Genomic DNA, 18,171 nt, shown 5'->3' with positions numbered 1-18,171 from the left:
CTGGGTGCTCAGAAATTCTGAAGAGGTTGCTGTAGAAATCAATCTGCTCTACAGCAACCAGAATTAATGGTTTGTTTTTGGTTTTTGGTTTTTTGTTTTTGTTTTTTTTTCCTTCAGTGAGAAGAAAAACAATCAAATTGCTGTTGAATGGCAAGTAAAGAAAAATTGCCTTGAAGTATACATAAAAACAGGAAGCATTTTCAGTTTCCCTGGGTGGTATATAGTGCAACAGTTAAACAATAGAATGATGAGTGCTAAAGTGATTTAGTGCTACTGAAAGACAAAGGTTATCTTTACAGCACCTTGGTAAAATCAGCTGGCCCAGCACAGAATAAATGTGCATTGTTCCATCAAGAGTTTGATTCAAAAACCTGCTGCAACCATAACATTTTTCTCTTAAAGGCTAAACACACAGTAAAGAGCAGGGAAGTGCACATAACAGATTAGGGTACTACCCATCTCTTCAGAAATAACCCTTCCCAAATATACTTTATTTTTATTGTTATTTTTGTCTAAAAAGTTAAGGAAATGTATCAGAATCTACTGAGTGTGCTGACAGGTGTCGTGGTCCATTATTACAGCACTTTCTCACCCCTTTTCTTTAAAAGGGCTGTATTTTGGTGATAGCTATACCTGTTTGCAAAGCAGTAATGCTTATTTGGAGCTCTAAGGTATATAAATTAAAGCCATTATATTTCATATAAAAAACCATTTCTTACTTTGTCCAGCATATTTTATCTATGAAATCTTGCATAGTCATTTTGTCCCATTCTTCTGCATGTGGAGCCTTCCATGGAGCTTCATTTGGAATCTAAGGAGAGACAAAGAAAAGCATTTATCAGCAAGTGAAAGAGTGGCAAAGAAATACAAATAATCTTGTCTTTAAATGCTAATTCAGCCTGAAGATTTCTGGCAGGTAGCATAGTGAACTTAAGAGAGAATGCTTTCAGAGGAGGGGCTTGTTTGTTTGCTTGTTTTAACATTTTTATTTTTTTTAAGATTAAAAACTAGTGAACAATTTTAGAGGTAACAAATGTCTCTAAGTTATTCCATATCTTTCATATTTATCTCAACAATTAAGAGTCTCAAATTTTGTAGCTCAGTCAATGGAAAATTGGTAACAAACTAGAACAGACAAGTTGAATTTCAGGGTAGAAAAGGGCAAATGTTTAAGTTCTACAAGCCTCTTAAAACATTAGTTACAAATCATCAGGAAAAGCAGTAAAAATCCATCACAGGCATAAAACCTTGACATTCCCATAACCAGAAAAACAAAGGGATGTGTGCAGACAGCCTCAGCAGCACAGGACTCAGAAGAGCTTGCCAGGAGGCCACTCTCAGATGTGCTCTGGCCATCAGTGTGTACCAAAACGTGTGGCTGCCCTTGCCAACACTGGGTTTGTTCAAGCCAGAGCAGCTTTGCCTGTCTGCACCCTAATCCCTTCCCTCTGCCCCTCGTGGAGACAAGCTGAGCTGATTCAGCTCCATACCTCCTTCCCCATTTCATCCATGGTCCTCCATAGGTTGTTGTAGTCCAGGTAGGCCAAGGGATTCCACATGGGAGGGAATGGGCCTTTAAAGGGGTAAGATTTACCCTACAAGACGAAAAACAAACAAAAACATCATAACAACCCCCCAAAAGATAACCATAACCATGGATTCCAGGAGTGGGAAGAGGCACCAAAAGGCTAAGTGTCCACAAAAAGCACAAATTTAATCAATCCATGTGACAGCTTCTGATGGGCCATTGTGTGTGTGTGCAGGACACAGGACAAGGGGCAGAAAGTGAAACACAAGACTTCTGAACATCAGGAAATGCTTTTTTACCATGAGGGTGCCTGAACACTGGCAGTGATTGCCCAGAGAAGCTGTGGGGTCTTCCATCCTCAGAAATACCCAGAGGTTACCTGAACATGATCCTGGGAAACCAGCTCTGTGTGGTTATTCTGGTTATTCTGGATGTGCAATTTAGGTGTGATACACAGCTGAATTTGCAAGTCAGACTTTATCAAGTCAGTGCAGAACTGATACTTTACCTTTGAAGCCTCTTATTCAGCACTTCTGGGCAACCAAACTAACACCCTGCAGAAGAGTCACTAATATCAGAGCAATAAAATGAGATTAAACAGCACTGTTTGACTGATGTCAAAAAACAACAGCAAAAAAATTTGTCTATTTGCTACTGAAAAGGAGATATTTATTTATTCATTTATTTATTTCCTTTTCCCTCCAAACTTTTAATGCAAACACTTAATTGCATTTAGCAGTTTGGGTTTGTTTTTTTTTCCTTTTGAAATCAGGCAAAAGTAGTTGTAATAAGCTTTATTGTATGCTAAAAAAAAATAGTTTCAGGTAACCTAAAAATTACTAGCCCTGCAGAAAATGTAGCATTTACTAATTAGACTTATTGTTCCAGTCCAAGACCCCTAGCTGTAAATTAAGGTGGGACACTGTGATCAATACCAACATCCTAATTACATAATTCCATATTTAATAATCAGATTTTTTGTATCTAAATCTCCATTACTAGATATTCAGAAAGTCTAGCTTAATTAAGAGTGGAAGACAATGGGTAATTTGTAGAGCTGCTTTATTTACATGGGATTTCCCTGGCTGACTATATGGATGGCAGCCTAATAGCTTTAAAAATTCACAAGGAAAGGCTCATTAGCTTTATGTGGGCACTTTTTTTTTTTTTCACAATGCATTGTGGAGTCCATAAGAAAGATAACTAATAAAGGCCATATTGCATGCCACAGCTGATTTTTCAAAATTTGTATTAAATTATGCATTTAAGTGTGCACTGTGTGAGCATGAATGTCAAGCAGTAGAAGTACTAACTTTTAGTAGATATTTGAGGCAGTGCCACACCAGTCCATCATTAAAAAAGTATTTACACTGGCTTAACAAAATCATACTGCACCAGGATTTAATATTTGTAATCAAGTAACAACAATAACAGTGTCTTTTTGAAGAGAAGTATCCAAAGACCACTTACTCAAAGAAATGTCAGGTCTGGTTTGGTCTCTTTATTAATACAGCGAAAGAAGGGACAGAGAGCACATTATTCAAATTTTCAGGTGTCTGCAGGCACCAGAAAATACAGTAAAAGGGCACAAAGGGATCCTGAAAGACTCAAAACTTGGTCTGAAAATAACAAAATGAGATATAACTTCTAAAAATGCCGGCTAATACCTTTGAGGACTTTTAATTCATAGAGAAGGATACTCAGAATCAGTAAGAAAAACATCAAACCTATGAGTAAGAGAAAATTAGTTTACAAAATTCCCAAACAGGTCAGAGAAACTGAAGAAGAAACTGTTTTTTCACCTATTCTTTATGGACAGAAGTCTCCAATGGAATCCTTGTCAAAAACACCAAGGCAATGAAAGTTAGGAAGAAAGCAAAATGGAGAGGAAAGTATTTAATTCTTTGGTAAATGGACAAGAAGTAGCTACAAGGCAACAAATTAATTCTGCAGTGCTTTGGAGGATAAATTATGTTTTTTACAATGCCAAAATCCAATTTTTTTAAGTTTTCAATCAGAAGTTCTGTCACAGCTAGAGTACATCTCCGGTCACTTCATGTGCCAGAGGCACCAAAGTTGAAAACCTAGCACTTCCAATTTAAGGATGGATATTATGGCACAGGTTCACCTAGAAAACAGAGGCTTGTCTTTATTTTTTTTTCATTCAAAGTGAAACCAAAGTGCATTTCTGCATCTTTTGTGCTCAACTGTATGAAAATATTTGAGTCAGGAAAACAAAATCATGAATTGGGAAAATATATCCCTGTAGATGGAGATGAACCAAAAGTTTGTTTCATTAGAGGCATTTGGTCCAAGCATGAACATCTGGGTATTATTATGGAATCTCTTCACACGGAATCAATTTACAGCAGGGCATACATCAATTCATATGTGGCTGCCAAAGGGCTGTGAGAGAAGAGCAAAACCTCTCCTGTCCCAGGTGATAACATCTGAACCATGTTGGAAATTGCCTTTTGGGGCACATTAGAATTCCATAACTGGGCCTGTGGCCTCAAGAAGTCAATTTTACTGTGGCTTCTTCTGAACTCTGGAGCCTTCATTATAAATATTCCAAAGCCAGAGCTTAACAGTTTGGCTTCAAGTATCTGCTATTTCCCAAATTTAGGTTTATGAAACAAGCATACTGCTGTGCTCAAGAAAACCAGGACAGCATCAGAATGGGTTACTCTAATTATTGATTTTGTTCTGAGCCTCCTGGTCTGCCAGAGGCAATCCTAAGCCAGTTATCCCCTCTGAGTTAACTCAAGTCCTGTGAATTCCCAGCAGTGCTTCCTCATGAGCGCACGGCTAAGAGACACACAGACCATATTTCTGTTTTACTGTTCTTCTATTTCACTGCATTTGAACTGCCAAAAGGAAAACCTTGGGTATGTCTCTTGTGTAGGAATCTGGGGTGGTAAGTCTCATAAAGAACAGGAACAAACTTCTCCCTGAAAAAAAAATAAAAACAGCCATCAAAGGTAGCGAGCTTGCTGTGAAAGTTACTCTCAAGAGCTCCTAAGGCAGCTCCTAAGGCCTGATCCTTATTTCTTGCACAAACAAAACTCCAGGAGCTGTCAATCAGAATTTTGTTTGAGAAGAGACTGCCAGACTAGGCTCTACACAGAAGCAAAAATAGCAGCAGCAAAGAAAGACTACAGATGGCTCTGAGTAGCTACCAGCAAACCAAAACATTTCAGCTTCACTTGTGCTGAATTTGCATTTTTGCAAACACAAAAACTTTTCTTGTATTTGGGCAAAATTTGCTTATTTGCTAGGAATAGCATTCTCTGTGCCTCCTGGTGGTGTGTAATCTCTAAAGAATAACAAGGCACTTGCATGCCCCAAGATGCGCAAAACATTTCCTTTTCAAATATTTTTATACCTAAATCAGAGCTGTATAAAACCGTCAACAATAACCATCCCTTCCAGTCATTTGACACGCTATTTCAACACCAGTCCTATGATGCTCAGAAGTATTTCTTGCCCTTCTTTTATTTGCATATAAAATTTCAGAAATGGTTTCATGATGCCACTTGCACAGCTTCAAAAATCCGCAACAGCAGCATCAGCACTTGCACATCTGCCTGCCATTGCATGGATCACTCGCTGCTCACAGAGGCTGTTGCTGCAGAGGGGCTGAAGCTCACTGAAGAAGCTGAAACTAAAGGGGGAAAACTCGTGCAACCCAGCTCTCCCAGGAATAAACCAGCAGGGAAATGAGAAACCTGGTGTTTGTCACAAACTTTACAATTCCCCATAGATTTTTCCTCAGCCATCTGCTCCACGTCAACCAGCACTTGGCTGAGTTATGATGGAGCTGTGCAAGTCGTGCAGAAATAAGATTTCTTTATACATCAGGTCTGTTTCAGGTCACATAGCTGACATAAGAAATGGGTTATTACAGGGGGAAAAAAATCCCACAACATGACAACTGAATATCAGTAGCCCCTTGAATATCAGCCCCAGCACTCAGGAGGGCGCAGGGAACAGATCTCATGCATCTCCATGAATGTGACAGTGAGGAAATGCTTAGCTGAGAAAGGACTGCCAGGAAATATCAGGATCTCAATGCAGAGTGGGATTCTCAGGAGAAAACCTGCTTTTGCAGGCCCAGGACAACTTCAGGCTCCCCTAAACACTACATACCCAGGTATGTAGTGAGATGCAGCACGGTGAACTGAAGCCCCTGCTGACAATGATCCATGCATTTTTCATAGCACAGTATAAACATCTTATAAATAAAGTCAGCTCTCGCTGAGCACTGATATTCCCTCAGCTAAACCATCTAAACCTTGGACTGATGCTCACTTCACTGAGGCTGTCAATGCATGTTAATTCACAGCCACACAGGTTTATTGGCACGTAGTGCCCTCTGCTGATTCACAGCACTGGTACCTCACACCCCCTGTTCTCTCAGTTTAAAATCCCAGGAATGTCATTCAAACAAAGCTCTGCAACTGTAAGACCCCAAGCTGTGACAAGGAAAATCAGAAACAGAAAAGCATCACTTCAGCCTGTAACTCTGTACCTGTCTCAGATCCTGTTTCTCATCTGCTGCTTTCTCTAAAACTATAATTTTGGTTTGGTTTTTTGGGGGGTGCTTTTTGGTTTTGTTTTGGGTTTTTTGGGGGGAGTTTGTTTGCTGGTTTTGGGTGTATGTGTTTGTTGGTTTTTGGTTCATTGGTTGGGGTTTTTTTTGTTTTGAATTCATAACATCTAACAAGACATTTTTGAGACTAAGCCTCTTGTATAATCATAATTCTCAATTAAAAAATGGCAAGTAGCTGGACCAAAGTGAGAGAGATTTTACAGCCTGCTTAGAAACTGTAACAGAGCTGAGCTTCATTAAAGCTCCCTTCATTGCAAAGCTGTTCAGGATTTCAAATGCTTGGCTGGTTACTATACTGACAGATACTCTAAAGGTAAAAGGATCTGTAGGTTAGTAAATATAATTGCAGCAGAAAAAAAAACCCAACATATAATTGATGGTGCAAAGCTAGAACATTTAGACATGCTAAAATATCCTCCAAATATATTTCAATATTTAATTTGAGTTCATCAGCTGTGGATGCCAACATGTCTTGGGAATTTCATTAAGAAAACTAATTCCATTTTAAGTATTGCAGAGCCAGACACAGTGGCTTGAAATGCATTCTGATAAGGAAAGGAGTTAATTTGGAACAACTTGTTTCTGTTGTATTATGGAAATAAAGTTCATCTTCACCCTGCTGCACTGGTCATGAAATCTGTTAAATACTTGTCATCCTTAAAAAAAGCAGAATTAGAGAAACACTATCAAAGTGGTATAGAAAGTGAAACTGAGGATCTTGAGATCTGCTCTGAATTTAAAGTCTATACATAACTATATATATACATAACTATTTGTTCCAATCAGGTCTGAAAATAATTAACCAACTCTCCTTCCTACTATACTGAGATTTTTTTTTTGTTTTCAGACACCAAAAAACACCTTTAGAAAAATAAAGTATCTTATGAAGCACAGATTTATAGAGACTTTGTTTCTAAATACTCTTTGATACTGGGCTTGCATGTGGCTTTCAACACTTGAATTAAATCAGTCAACAAAATGTATAAATCAGTTGAAAACATTTCAAAATTTCTAGAATTAGTCTTAAAAAAAAAAAAAATCTTCTTTCCCTTCTAAAAAGCAGATAAATGGGGCAAAAATAAATGAAAAACAAAAAGAAAAGTGAAGCTTCATTTGAAAGAAAGCCTTCAAAAAACCATCTGCCCACAGCATAACTGAGCAGACACGCTGTCCCACAACCAGAACACTGGGTTTACATAGAACATGACTTTGGGGTCACTAAAAATATGAAAACTTACATAAAATTTTACAGATGTGAAACCCAGTATGGTCAGCCAGTTGTTCCAGTATTAAATACACATTTCTCTAACTCTGTTTTCCTGTAGACATTAATCATCTTCTCAAGGGAAACAAAAATCAGTTCTACAATCAGATGCAACTGAAGCTTTTCTGCCAGCAGCCTCAATTAAATAACCTAGGTGGGAGCACAAGTCCTTTTCCTTGTCTCCTCACAAACAGACTGTGGAGTCTGGGAAAGCTAAGACTCAGGAAGATATTTTCCCCTCAAATTTAATTAAGAAATGCATACTTAATTCACAGTTCATTTTTTCTTACTGCTTTCATCCTTATGATACCATTAGGTCACAGCTTCCAGCCTTCCATTCAATATTCTTCCATCAATAAACATCCTTTGCAAGACATTGCTTTACAGCTCCCCTTGACAGAGATCACTTTGCAGATTTACTGCCCATAATTACTTCTTTTAAGCTGCTGTAATACAAATATCTATATTTTAATTTAAAAAGTCCTAATTAGGAAATTTCTTCTTGCAAATACTGCCAACTGGCTGGCACAGAGAAAAGAGAAGATGCCCCTCTATTTACAGGGCAGGTCCAGTGAGACCAAACAAGTCCAGCTTTTCCTCTAGTACTGCCAAAGCTGCTCTTCATTCTCCATCTGGAGGATATCCCTTCTGGGGGTCTGCAAGATGCTTTCACCAACCTGAGCCTGGTCAACCTCAGACTCACTTTTGAAGCTACAAATGAGAGTGATAATGACACAGCATCTTGTGGCAGGAATGTCTGCATCCTCATCTCCAGTAAAGAGTTAAAATAACACAGATCTGTGTTCCAATAAAGACATGTGAAACTATCAAGGCCCTGCAGAAATTTAAGTGTCTTTGAATTTACTTGGCTCCTCTTTCAAGACACAGATTCCCAGCTTCTTCAACATTCAGATGTGTTCTTCTTAGTACCCCAAATTCTTGTTTACAAATTGCCAGCAAAAAGGGAAGAAAATAAAGGACACAGGGCTATTTCACCTCACTTAAACTGATAGCTACTGAGAGTCTCACAGTCTTTCTCTGACTGCACTCTAATTGAGATATACAAAGAACAATGAAAGCACTTTTATCTAGTCATTCAAAATCCATTTAAGCAGTTATGTTCCATACTACAGACTATGCCAGAGACACTGCCCTTGGACTTGCAGGTGAAAAGCTTAAATAAATCATATTGCTTAGCTTCAGTTCATATATCACAGGTATCACAGAAGAAACACCACTAAATTCTGTAGCTTCAGATACAGCAGTCGCTTATCCAGCTGCTAATTAAATCCCAATACAAGGCAACCATCATATTTCTAATTCATGAACAAGACCACTTGCAAACTGCATTTTAATAAGCACAATAGTGATGAAAATGAATGACACCCAAGAGGGCTGTAAAATTTTGTTCTGCAAGTCTGCTGTAGATGAGTAGTTAACCTGGCAAAATCAGTGCAGATTTGGGGTCCTGGTTAAAGGCACTGTGTGCATAGGATTAAATATTCACCTTCATGAGGTGCTGCAGGCAGGGCTCATGTCATCACTCTCCCCAGAGCTGTCAATTATTCACCCGTGTATGAAGGTGGTGCCAAACTTCACGTGGGCATGAGATGCATTCAGACACCTCCAGCCAGCACTGCTGCAGAGGGATGAGCATGAGGAAACCCCATCCTCTTACTGGGCACTTAACTGCGGTAATGATGTGGTGGCAAGCTGCTCTCAGGAACTTATCCAGTGACTGGGGAGGGGATGCTTCATGTCTCCCCCAGCATCCTAACCTGAAAGACCCCCAGGATAGGTGCCATGGCAATGGGGCCTTTTTGGTGCTAAAGAACCAAGTCCATTATAACCACATGAGGAATGTTTCAGGTGCAACAGGCTGTGAAAATAGCCAGCTATATCAGCCAGCTGTTAGTGTTGCTGTGGGATCTCGGTCTCTTTAGGGCTGAGCCCTTCTGGGACACCCTCTCAAAGGGGAGTTTCCCTTATCTCAGTTCTGTTTCAGAAAGGATACTCCAAAAGGCTCGTTAGCTTCTTGTTTCTCGTGTTTATTAATATATAATTAAAAGACTTGACAGGTCTTCCCCAGAGTTTCTGCACAAATTTACCTACCACAGCTTTGGCTCAAGTTGGCTCATATGGCACAAAATGGCTCTGAACTATGCAGTCTCTTTATCTTTATACTAATAAATTATTAACCTAAATTATTTTAATCTAATTAACAATAGACACGTATATTACTTTTCTTAGTGACCCAATGACCCAACACCTGTGTGCTGCACTGTGGCATTCTCTATCCAATCACCTATTACTACCCAAAAACCTCTAGAAGAAGATGAAGAAGAAAGAAGGAGGAAAAGAGACAACACCTTAAATCCTTTATCTTGTGTTCTGTTTTCTAAACTAGCTTATACTCTAAACTTTAACTTTTTTACCCAGTGACTTCAGAAAACTCTCTGATCCACACACACTTTTAGCTTTTCTATTTAACAGTTATTTTCATGGTGCTATATGAAATTCAGTGTTTTCCTGGATGTCAGAGCTAGGTATCAGAGACAAGGGCACGGTCTATGCCTCAGACTCCAACAGTTAGCACTATCCACAGCCTGCCCTGAGACAACACAGAGATTAGAAGGAACACGTGTTTCTACCATTTTTTATAATAAGGAATTTCCAGGAAGCATCAGTGGTATTATCCCATAAAAAGATCTGGTAGAAATGGGATCAAAGGATGTAGATTTGGCACCACAGCTGGACAAGGAGAGGATCATCCTCACAGTACACGGAGGAATTGTGTAAAAACATTCATTGGGCAAACCATTCATATAAAGAAATGTTTCCTCACAGAGACTGAGGATGGCAGAGCAAACCAGTTCCACAGTTATCTTGGACAATGAACCTGCATTACAACTGAAGATGTGGTAAATTTGTGTTTTAAAAGGCAGAAAGTTGGCATGGATAATGAGACTCCACAGAAGTGAAGTACAACTTGAATTAACAAGGAAAATTTGTTAATTAAACCTTCACAATAATTGGCATGCTTTCATATTTCAGTCTTTCCAGGGACTGTTACATGGTAAAAATTACCTGGACTACTTAGCTTTGCTTTTTTGAAAAACAAAAGCTGTCATTTTGGTGAGGAAAATAAACACCACTAGTGAAAGGTTTTAAATTTGCATATCTAAGGTAGGACCCTGAATCCTCTGCTGGGCAGCTAAGATGTTATCTTAATTTTAGAAGCATTTTTACAGCTTTTACGTCTGCCTACCAGTCCAGTGGGAGAATTGTTAGGAGATGATGACTTCTCAGACAGCTCAGCTTTTGCTTCTTAAAACTGGATTTATGAACCTAATTTCAGTAAGGCTATTGAAAAATCAATGGTGTTCAGGCAGCAATTTGCCTACCAAATACTACTTACAGAGCTATACTAATTTTCTCACTAAGGCTGATGAACCGGTATTTACAAAAATGAAAAGAACATACTAATCTCTTTTCAAAGACCATGAAAAAGGCTGCTTAACAAGTGGAGGGAAAAGAAAAAAAATGTAGGGCAAGAAACATAATTTTGACTTTCTGTGAGGATATCACACGCAATATAAAACCAAAAATAATCTCACAATGGAACCTGGCATTAAAAAAAGATTAAAGGAGAAAAGAACCATGCAACCCAATCAAGCTGGTAACACCTAATTAGCAGAGACCCACCCAGAGATCAACAAAATGCATTCTTTTCATTTTGCAGTACAAAGAAGCTGCATACATTACTTGTATTAAAAAGCCTCTAAAATGAATTTAATTAACTATGAAAGGCTTGATTTTGCCTTTGGGTATAAGCTAAAGCAGAGACTGATTTTACAAGATGCACTGTGATGCCTGATTTTTGTGTAGCAAAAGAAGAATTAAAACCTTTAGGTTTCATTGCCTCTCTGGGCTTGGATAATTTTGTGGTCCAGAATTTAATTACATTTGGCCACAGTCACCAAGCCTGGGTCAGTGAGTGAATTCATATTCACACAGGGGACACAGACCTTTGTGTACTCTGAATCTACAACTTGGGAGCAGTGCCTAGATTTCAAGGAGCACATGAGCACTGTACATTTTCAGAGAAACCATGGACAAGCCACATGGCTCAGAAACCTGTGAGGAATGTGTTGAAGGTACATGAAATGCTGAAGATTTGGCCACAAGACAGTGCATATGTTTATTTTATAGTGCTCACATGCTGATTATGTAAATGTGAGTAATCTTTCAGCTGTGTTAATGTTTCCCCACAATTGTATAAACACAGAAGAAAAGTGGAAATAAAAGATTTTAAACGAATGAAATTGGGAAATGCAAAGGATGTGCTACTGTCTGTGGAATTCTCTTCTCTTGATGCCTTGTTTGGCTGCCAGGGAGTTCTGGCACACAGTTCTCTCCTTCCTCTCTTCAGGAACTCCTACAGGCAATAGAGCCTACAAACTGTCTCCATACAACCTTTAGGCTCTGAGCACAGCTTGGGAGTACTCAGCCTGCAGCTGGGATCTCTGTCCTTGGAGACTTTCAACACTTGGCTGGGAAAAACCCCAAAAAACTGTGATTTCTGGCAGTACTTTGGAATGCCACCATGCTCGGACAGCAGGTTGGCCTGACAAGCTGGGCATCCTGACTGCCCATATCAAGTGTTTCCCCTTGTGACATGACCTCCTATCACTGCTGGGGAGATTTGAAGGCCAAATACTGTGAACAGAAAATTTGGCTTTGAAGATGATGGCAGAGGCACACAAATCAGAGCAGTGTGGATGTATCCATTAGTTCTACCACAGAAATGGTAAATACAGACAGTCACCATATCAAATCACTGAGAGAAAACTTTTCTTTTTTATAATAATTGAGTGGAAAAAATAATGGAAAACATGACAGGACATCTTTTTGTGTTTTCCCAATCTCTAAATGTCTTATTTAACATTTGATATAACACTAACTACAAATATTTTGCCAGTCATTGCACAATGGCTTTTCCTAATGAAAATGGCTTTTCCATAATGAAACCCAGAGTTAACTTCCTTGGGTCTAACCAGGAAAGTTTCCTTTCTGTACAAATGCAACACTGGTCTATATCAGGAAAGGAGAAAGGATGCTCTTTTGCAGAATGACTACTGAGAATACGTGGGTTTTTTTAACAGCTTTGCCATAGCTGTTCTATTTCAGACCATGAACAGATCCCTCAGATCTGCCTCCACAAGACTGTCTGGTTCCCAGAGCCTTTTGCAGTTACTATTTTGCTACTCTGCATGTTAAGTCTCCCCATCAGCAAAACCAGACAAAACCTCTCACATTTCTTTCCATCAGCATAATAATTGTCACTGGCTTAGGAAGCCCATCCTGACAGACTTTCAGCCTGCTTGGAGATACATCCAGGACAGCTGAAAGGGATTTTCAGACACCTTGGGCAGTGCATATCAGAGCTGACCTGCACAGAAGAGTCACAGTTGCACCATTCATAAACTAGGAAATTTTTTGAGAGCTTTCAATTAAGTGGTGAGGCCTGAACCAAGGCATGGGCTAACATGATGTTCCCACAGGGCACACACATTAATGTGTGTGCTTGTCATAATTTGTACTAGTATAGCAATTTCTTGGTGATTTCATTATCAACATAATTATTTTTATAACCAACTCAGATGCTGCATACTCAAACAGGTATTATTTGAGTTTGCATACTCAAACAGGTATTCACCACTGCAGGAAGAGTGGAAAACAGGGAGAAAGGACATCACTACAATGTTCATGTTTACAGCAGCAGCAGCTTGAGAGCATCTCTTACCTTGACATGGTGTATCAGGTGCTCAATCTCATTCACTTTGTACGTCTCTATTCCCAACTCTTTAGAGAGCCGCAGGAGACGGTTCTGGGTTGGCCCCACGTAAGCCCCTCCAAGGTCCACATATTTAACTTGCTTATTCTGGTGTTTCACACACAACACACACAAAAGGGAAGGAAAAAAAAACAAAACAACAAAACCAAAAGGGATAAGTCCTTTGTAAATAGCACACAAGTTAAAAGAGCAATACAGAGGAATGAAATGAAAATTAAATAAAATACTCCCAGAGCATTTTGGCTAAGATTCTTCTCCCCATGGAAAACAAATTGTTTGGTAGAGTTCTGGTGTGGTGATTACTGAGTTCATAACTAGCATGTTGATTACAATTTGGAGTTCATAACCAGAATAGGAGACCCACTGTTACATTACAGCCTTAGAAAGAGGAAAGAGCCTGGCTGGCAGAGAGAGGAGAGTCAGAGACATCTGTGCAGCTCTTGCTCAGCCAAGCACCTCAGCAATGAGCAGTTTAGAAATCTCCTTCCCAGGAAGCAGCACAGGCAAGGTTTTCTAATGGGCAGAGTGAGAGGGGTGTCCCACATCAAGACAGAGCAGAAGAAGGGAGTGAAGGGAGACAGGGTGGTTCTAGTTCCCAAGCAGCCCTGACACTGCTCTGCCCTACACCATGGGCATGTCACAGTTCAGCTCAAGACTTCACAGCATGGTTGGTGTTTCTTCCACAGAGATTTACGCAGTGTCTTTCCCCAGGAAATGATTTTGAAACTTAGCTCATCACATTTTCCTTCCCAGCTGGGTGACTCCAGAGCCCAAAGACCACAGAAATATTATGTGCCAACCATCATGCCAGTCTTTCCCTGCTCTTACTGCTACAACATCAGGAAATTTCCCACCTGCTGGTAATCTGGAAATTTTGCCCCATATGGCACACACTGTAAGTATAAATGGCACTGGGGATAATTACCCTTACGGTGAAGGTTCTTCCACCAACTCTGTCATTGGCTTCCAGCAACACCACATTCAAGCCTGACTCAGTCAGTAGCTTGGCTGCTGAAAGACCTAAAAGATAAAAAAGAAAAGCAGTTAAAGAATACTTCTGTATAGGTGCTGCACAGCTTTTGTGACTTGATAGGGAAACACTCTCATAGCTGTCCATCCAAATCCTGAATTTTTTATTCAAACACTGCCAGAGTGGTGAGGTCATGGAATTAAAACCCTCAAAACCCAATAATCATTAAATGGAACTGAAGCCACCTAATTAAACAGTTTGTTGTCCAGTTTTACATGTGCTGAGCAAGTTTTGCACCGCATGCTCAGGAATCCTGATGCATCAGCCAGCACTTGGTACAATGGTCACCCAGCCAGGCAGAGAACTTACAAACTTTATTTTTAAACAGAACACTGTCCTCCCAAACATTACATTTTTTTATAACCCAAATAACAACCAAAAAAAGGAAGAAGTATTATTAGGACTGTCCTAAATTAGTCAAGTTTTCCTGACACTCGTTCTATGTCTCTGTTTTCCAGTTCTGAGTATTTTGAAGTACTGTAGCAGAGTTCCCAAACATCAGGTCACCGGTTTCATCTCCAGAAGAACACGTGGTCTGACTAAGAAGAGACAGAAAGTGCAGCTGTGTGTGACAAGAAGAATTAAAAGTATGGCTAAGTCTACCCCAAAATATTGCTTTGTTCCTCATCCATTTTTTAATACATTTTATTTCCATCTTGGGACTCTTGAAGCCGAGACATCCAAGTGAAGGAGCAGTAAAAATAGTCGAGGCAATATCTCTTTTTTGTTGTGATGTCATAGATCCTCACATTGGCAGTGGGAAATATCAGTGTCAAGCCCTGTCAAGCTGCTGTGGGAATGAAGGGAACTAGAAAGGGTGCACACGGAGGGAATCCAGCCCACAACCTCTCATTCTTCCTAAGATCATCTCTGCCTTTTAGTTCAGCACACAAACTGAGATTTAAATAAACCGAGGTGCTTACTTTGGCCACATGTGAATTTCTAGTAGGGCAAGAGTTATATTCTAGCAGGTTGTATCATCCTTTTGAACCAACAGGATGTGTTGAATAAAGTTCAGCAAGAGGCCAGGCTGGAAGCCGCACTCATACATCATAATTTATCTATCCTTTCTGGCTCCCTGCCTTGTTACCATGAGAATGCAATCAGCTCCCTCTGTGTGTCCTAGTACATGCAGTTTTTGAGTTGTCAGCCAAGCAGATTGTTCCAAGCAGAAAGCAGCCGTGGAAGAAATGGCAAAAAGCACTGACAGCAAAAACAGATGGTCCAAGATAACATGGCAGGACTGAATGAAATGAAAATGAAGAAAATATAGCAGTCCTGGGGAGAGGCTACAGAACATTCTGGTCATCAACTCATGTACTGGGAACAGGAGAACCCAATCCTGCTCCTAGCCCTGTAGTGAAACTGCTGCAATGTGCTGCAGTTAAGCTCTTTCTTTCCCCATCTGAAAAAAAAAAAAAAGAAAAAGAAAAAGAAAGGAAAAGAATGTTGCAATAGTGTCAACCTATCTATCTAAAGAATTTGACATTTTCTGAAGACAAGCTGCAGATGTTTCCATTAAAACATCATACACCCCTGCCTTTTCTTTTTTCCATTCCTAGTTTCGTGGGCTTACTTATCTTGGATTTTCACATAAATGCTGGTGAGAAAACCAGTAATGAAACTGATAAAGGTCTTTCTCTACTTCCTGCTGAGGAAATTATATTGCAAAAACATCTGGCTGGATCAGTGGTCATGACTACACTTAAAAACATTTGAAGATACCAAGGAAGAACATAATACAGAAACAGCCATGGTATGTAAACGTGGACAACCCCTCCAAACAACTTGCAAAGAGAGATTGGCTCCTGGAGGAAAATTAAGCAACAAAACTCCTAAATAAATCTGACTTATCTTTTAAAGAAAAAAGAAGTTACTCCTCAAAAAAGACAAATATTTCATCAGTTGGGAGAGAATCAATATCAGTTATTAATAATTTACAGAATGAATGCATGAACTGAAGGCTGTTGTCACTGAAGGTCTCTGCTGGCTTTTCATGCTAACAGGTATTGAGTAATCAATTAATAGCATTCAGTTACCAACACTGATTAAGGGATATGAGATTTGACTTTCTTTATTAAAATCTAATGAATAAACATTTCAGTGCAGCTGGGAACAAAGGCAGTTTATTCCCAGGAGCTGAACCAACAGAGAAGTTTGTGAAAAGATAACTATCTGGATTCCACTGAAACGCAGCTGATTCGCAGCCCAGGCACCACCTCCTTGTTTCCTCCTGCACTTTTCATCCACCTGATTGCACCTACCATTTATTGCCCACTGTTTATTTTGGGGCATGTGCCACTTTTCTCCCACCCCCTGCCACATTCACACATGGACCTGTTAAAGATGGACAAGATTTTACTCTTTCCTGAAGCAAAAACAAAAAACCAGAACAGTGTTGAGGGAAGGATCAGGCTTGTTAGTATCTCACTGGCCCATCCATGCTCATCCTCCAGCAGATCTGATCTCTGCAGGGGGAGGAATTGTGTCCTTGGGGCTTGGAAGATGCAGTCTGCAGGGTTCCCAAACTAAGCATCACCAAGGACTAAGCATCAGTTCAAGGGCTGGTGGTCCCCCCTTCTCCTCAGCCACCTCACAGCTCCGCTCTGGTCCCAGGTTTGCCGCAGAAATCATCACAAACAAGTAACAGGAAAAAGATGGAAGAAGCAAGGGCAGAGGCTCAGGAGGTCAGAGGGCACAGCAAAGAACCAGAGTTGGTGTCTCAGCACACACAGAACAGGATAACTCAAGGCTGCTGGTGGCAGATACCACATTACAGTGCAAGTGTCAGGTGGGAATGTCGCTGGATTTGGTATCTCACACACTGGGAATCACAGTACTGCCACACTACTCCATACCTGTTCCTGGAGCTGCAGCCAAGGCCCCAAATGGGCTCTTGGACTGTCAGTATAATAACAGTGAGGGGACTGGGTGATGTGGAGGGACAGCTCTGAGCCAAAGTGGTACAAGGGCAGGTAAGGCACTGGGAACAGCAACAAAAGCATATTAAGATGGAAATGAGCACTAGAATGTGAATACTGGGGTATGAGGTTGAGGTTTGCTCTTCACAAGCTAGAAACTGCTGCAGAAAACCCCACAAACCGCAACCTTGTCTCTGGACAAGAATCAGAGTGATGTCTCTGTGCCCCAGTTGGTGCAAACAGGGCACACATGACACCCGCAAAGAAAATCAGTCACACATGATATAAGGTCTCCTCTTGTGAAGTTTAACCCTTCACATTTCACATTCCAGCACTGCCTCTGGCTTACCTGCCACTCTAACACCTCACTAACAAAAGGCAGATCTTTGAAATTGCCCCCATTCCCCACAGACAAGGCAAAGAGCTGCATTCAAATGCAAAAGCCATCCAAAACTGTGACTGATGATATTATTGCTCCTATTTCATGCACAGTTGTTTTGCCACTCAGAGGCAGCTTTCCCTCCACCCCAGGAGCACATCAGTAGAATCAGATCTGAACTGCAATATAAGGGCTCAGCCAGTTTTGTCACCAGTTCACAGAATACAGAGATTGGGTCCAGTTTCCAGTGCAGGTCAGCTTTCTCCAAGGGGCCGCAGAGAGCCATATATAAATATATAGAGAGGGATACAGCAGAAAGCAAAGAGTTAAGCAGCCTCACCTGCAGTCCTACTTAAAGAACCAATAGGCAGATAATTAATGCAAATAACAAAGAAGCAAAGATGAGTATTTGAAGCCCCCAACTGAAAATACCACCGGGTTTGGAGGATGCTTAACCGGGCAAGCCTCCATCTGTTACCATGGCAACCCGGTACCCAACGGCAGCCACCCGGAGATCCTGGTGGGAGATTGCCTCCCCCAGAATCTTATAATGCAAGTTCAAGTCACGAAAATAATTTCT

At 40.3% G+C, this 18,171-nt stretch overlaps 1 protein-coding gene across 3 annotated transcripts in view; it reads right to left on the bottom strand.

Annotated features, from left to right (window-relative positions):
- Window positions 1-18,171, bottom strand: part of MAOB (monoamine oxidase B) — a 50,949-nt gene that overhangs the window by 18,768 nt on the left and 14,010 nt on the right. For 2 of the 3 annotated variants that reach the window (XM_023923926.2, XM_023923935.2), the window contains exons 2-5: window positions 14,187-14,281; window positions 13,211-13,348; window positions 1,491-1,595; window positions 720-811 (exon numbers count right to left, since the gene is read on the bottom strand). In XM_023923926.2, coding sequence (XP_023779694.1) covers window positions 720-811; window positions 1,491-1,595; window positions 13,211-13,348; window positions 14,187-14,281 — 430 coding nt within the window. Of the gene's footprint in view, window positions 1-719; window positions 812-1,490; window positions 1,596-13,210; window positions 13,349-14,186; window positions 14,282-17,931; window positions 18,047-18,171 lie in introns of those variants that run through there. The other variant, XM_086879631.1, reaches the window with a different exon arrangement.

This window comes from Cyanistes caeruleus, chromosome 3 (assembly GCF_971803275.1).
Source record: "Cyanistes caeruleus chromosome 3, bCyaCae1.hap1.1, whole genome shotgun sequence".
Lineage (NCBI taxonomy): Eukaryota > Metazoa > Chordata > Aves > Passeriformes > Paridae > Cyanistes > Cyanistes caeruleus.
This window is presented reverse-complemented; position numbering and strand designations above follow the sequence as displayed.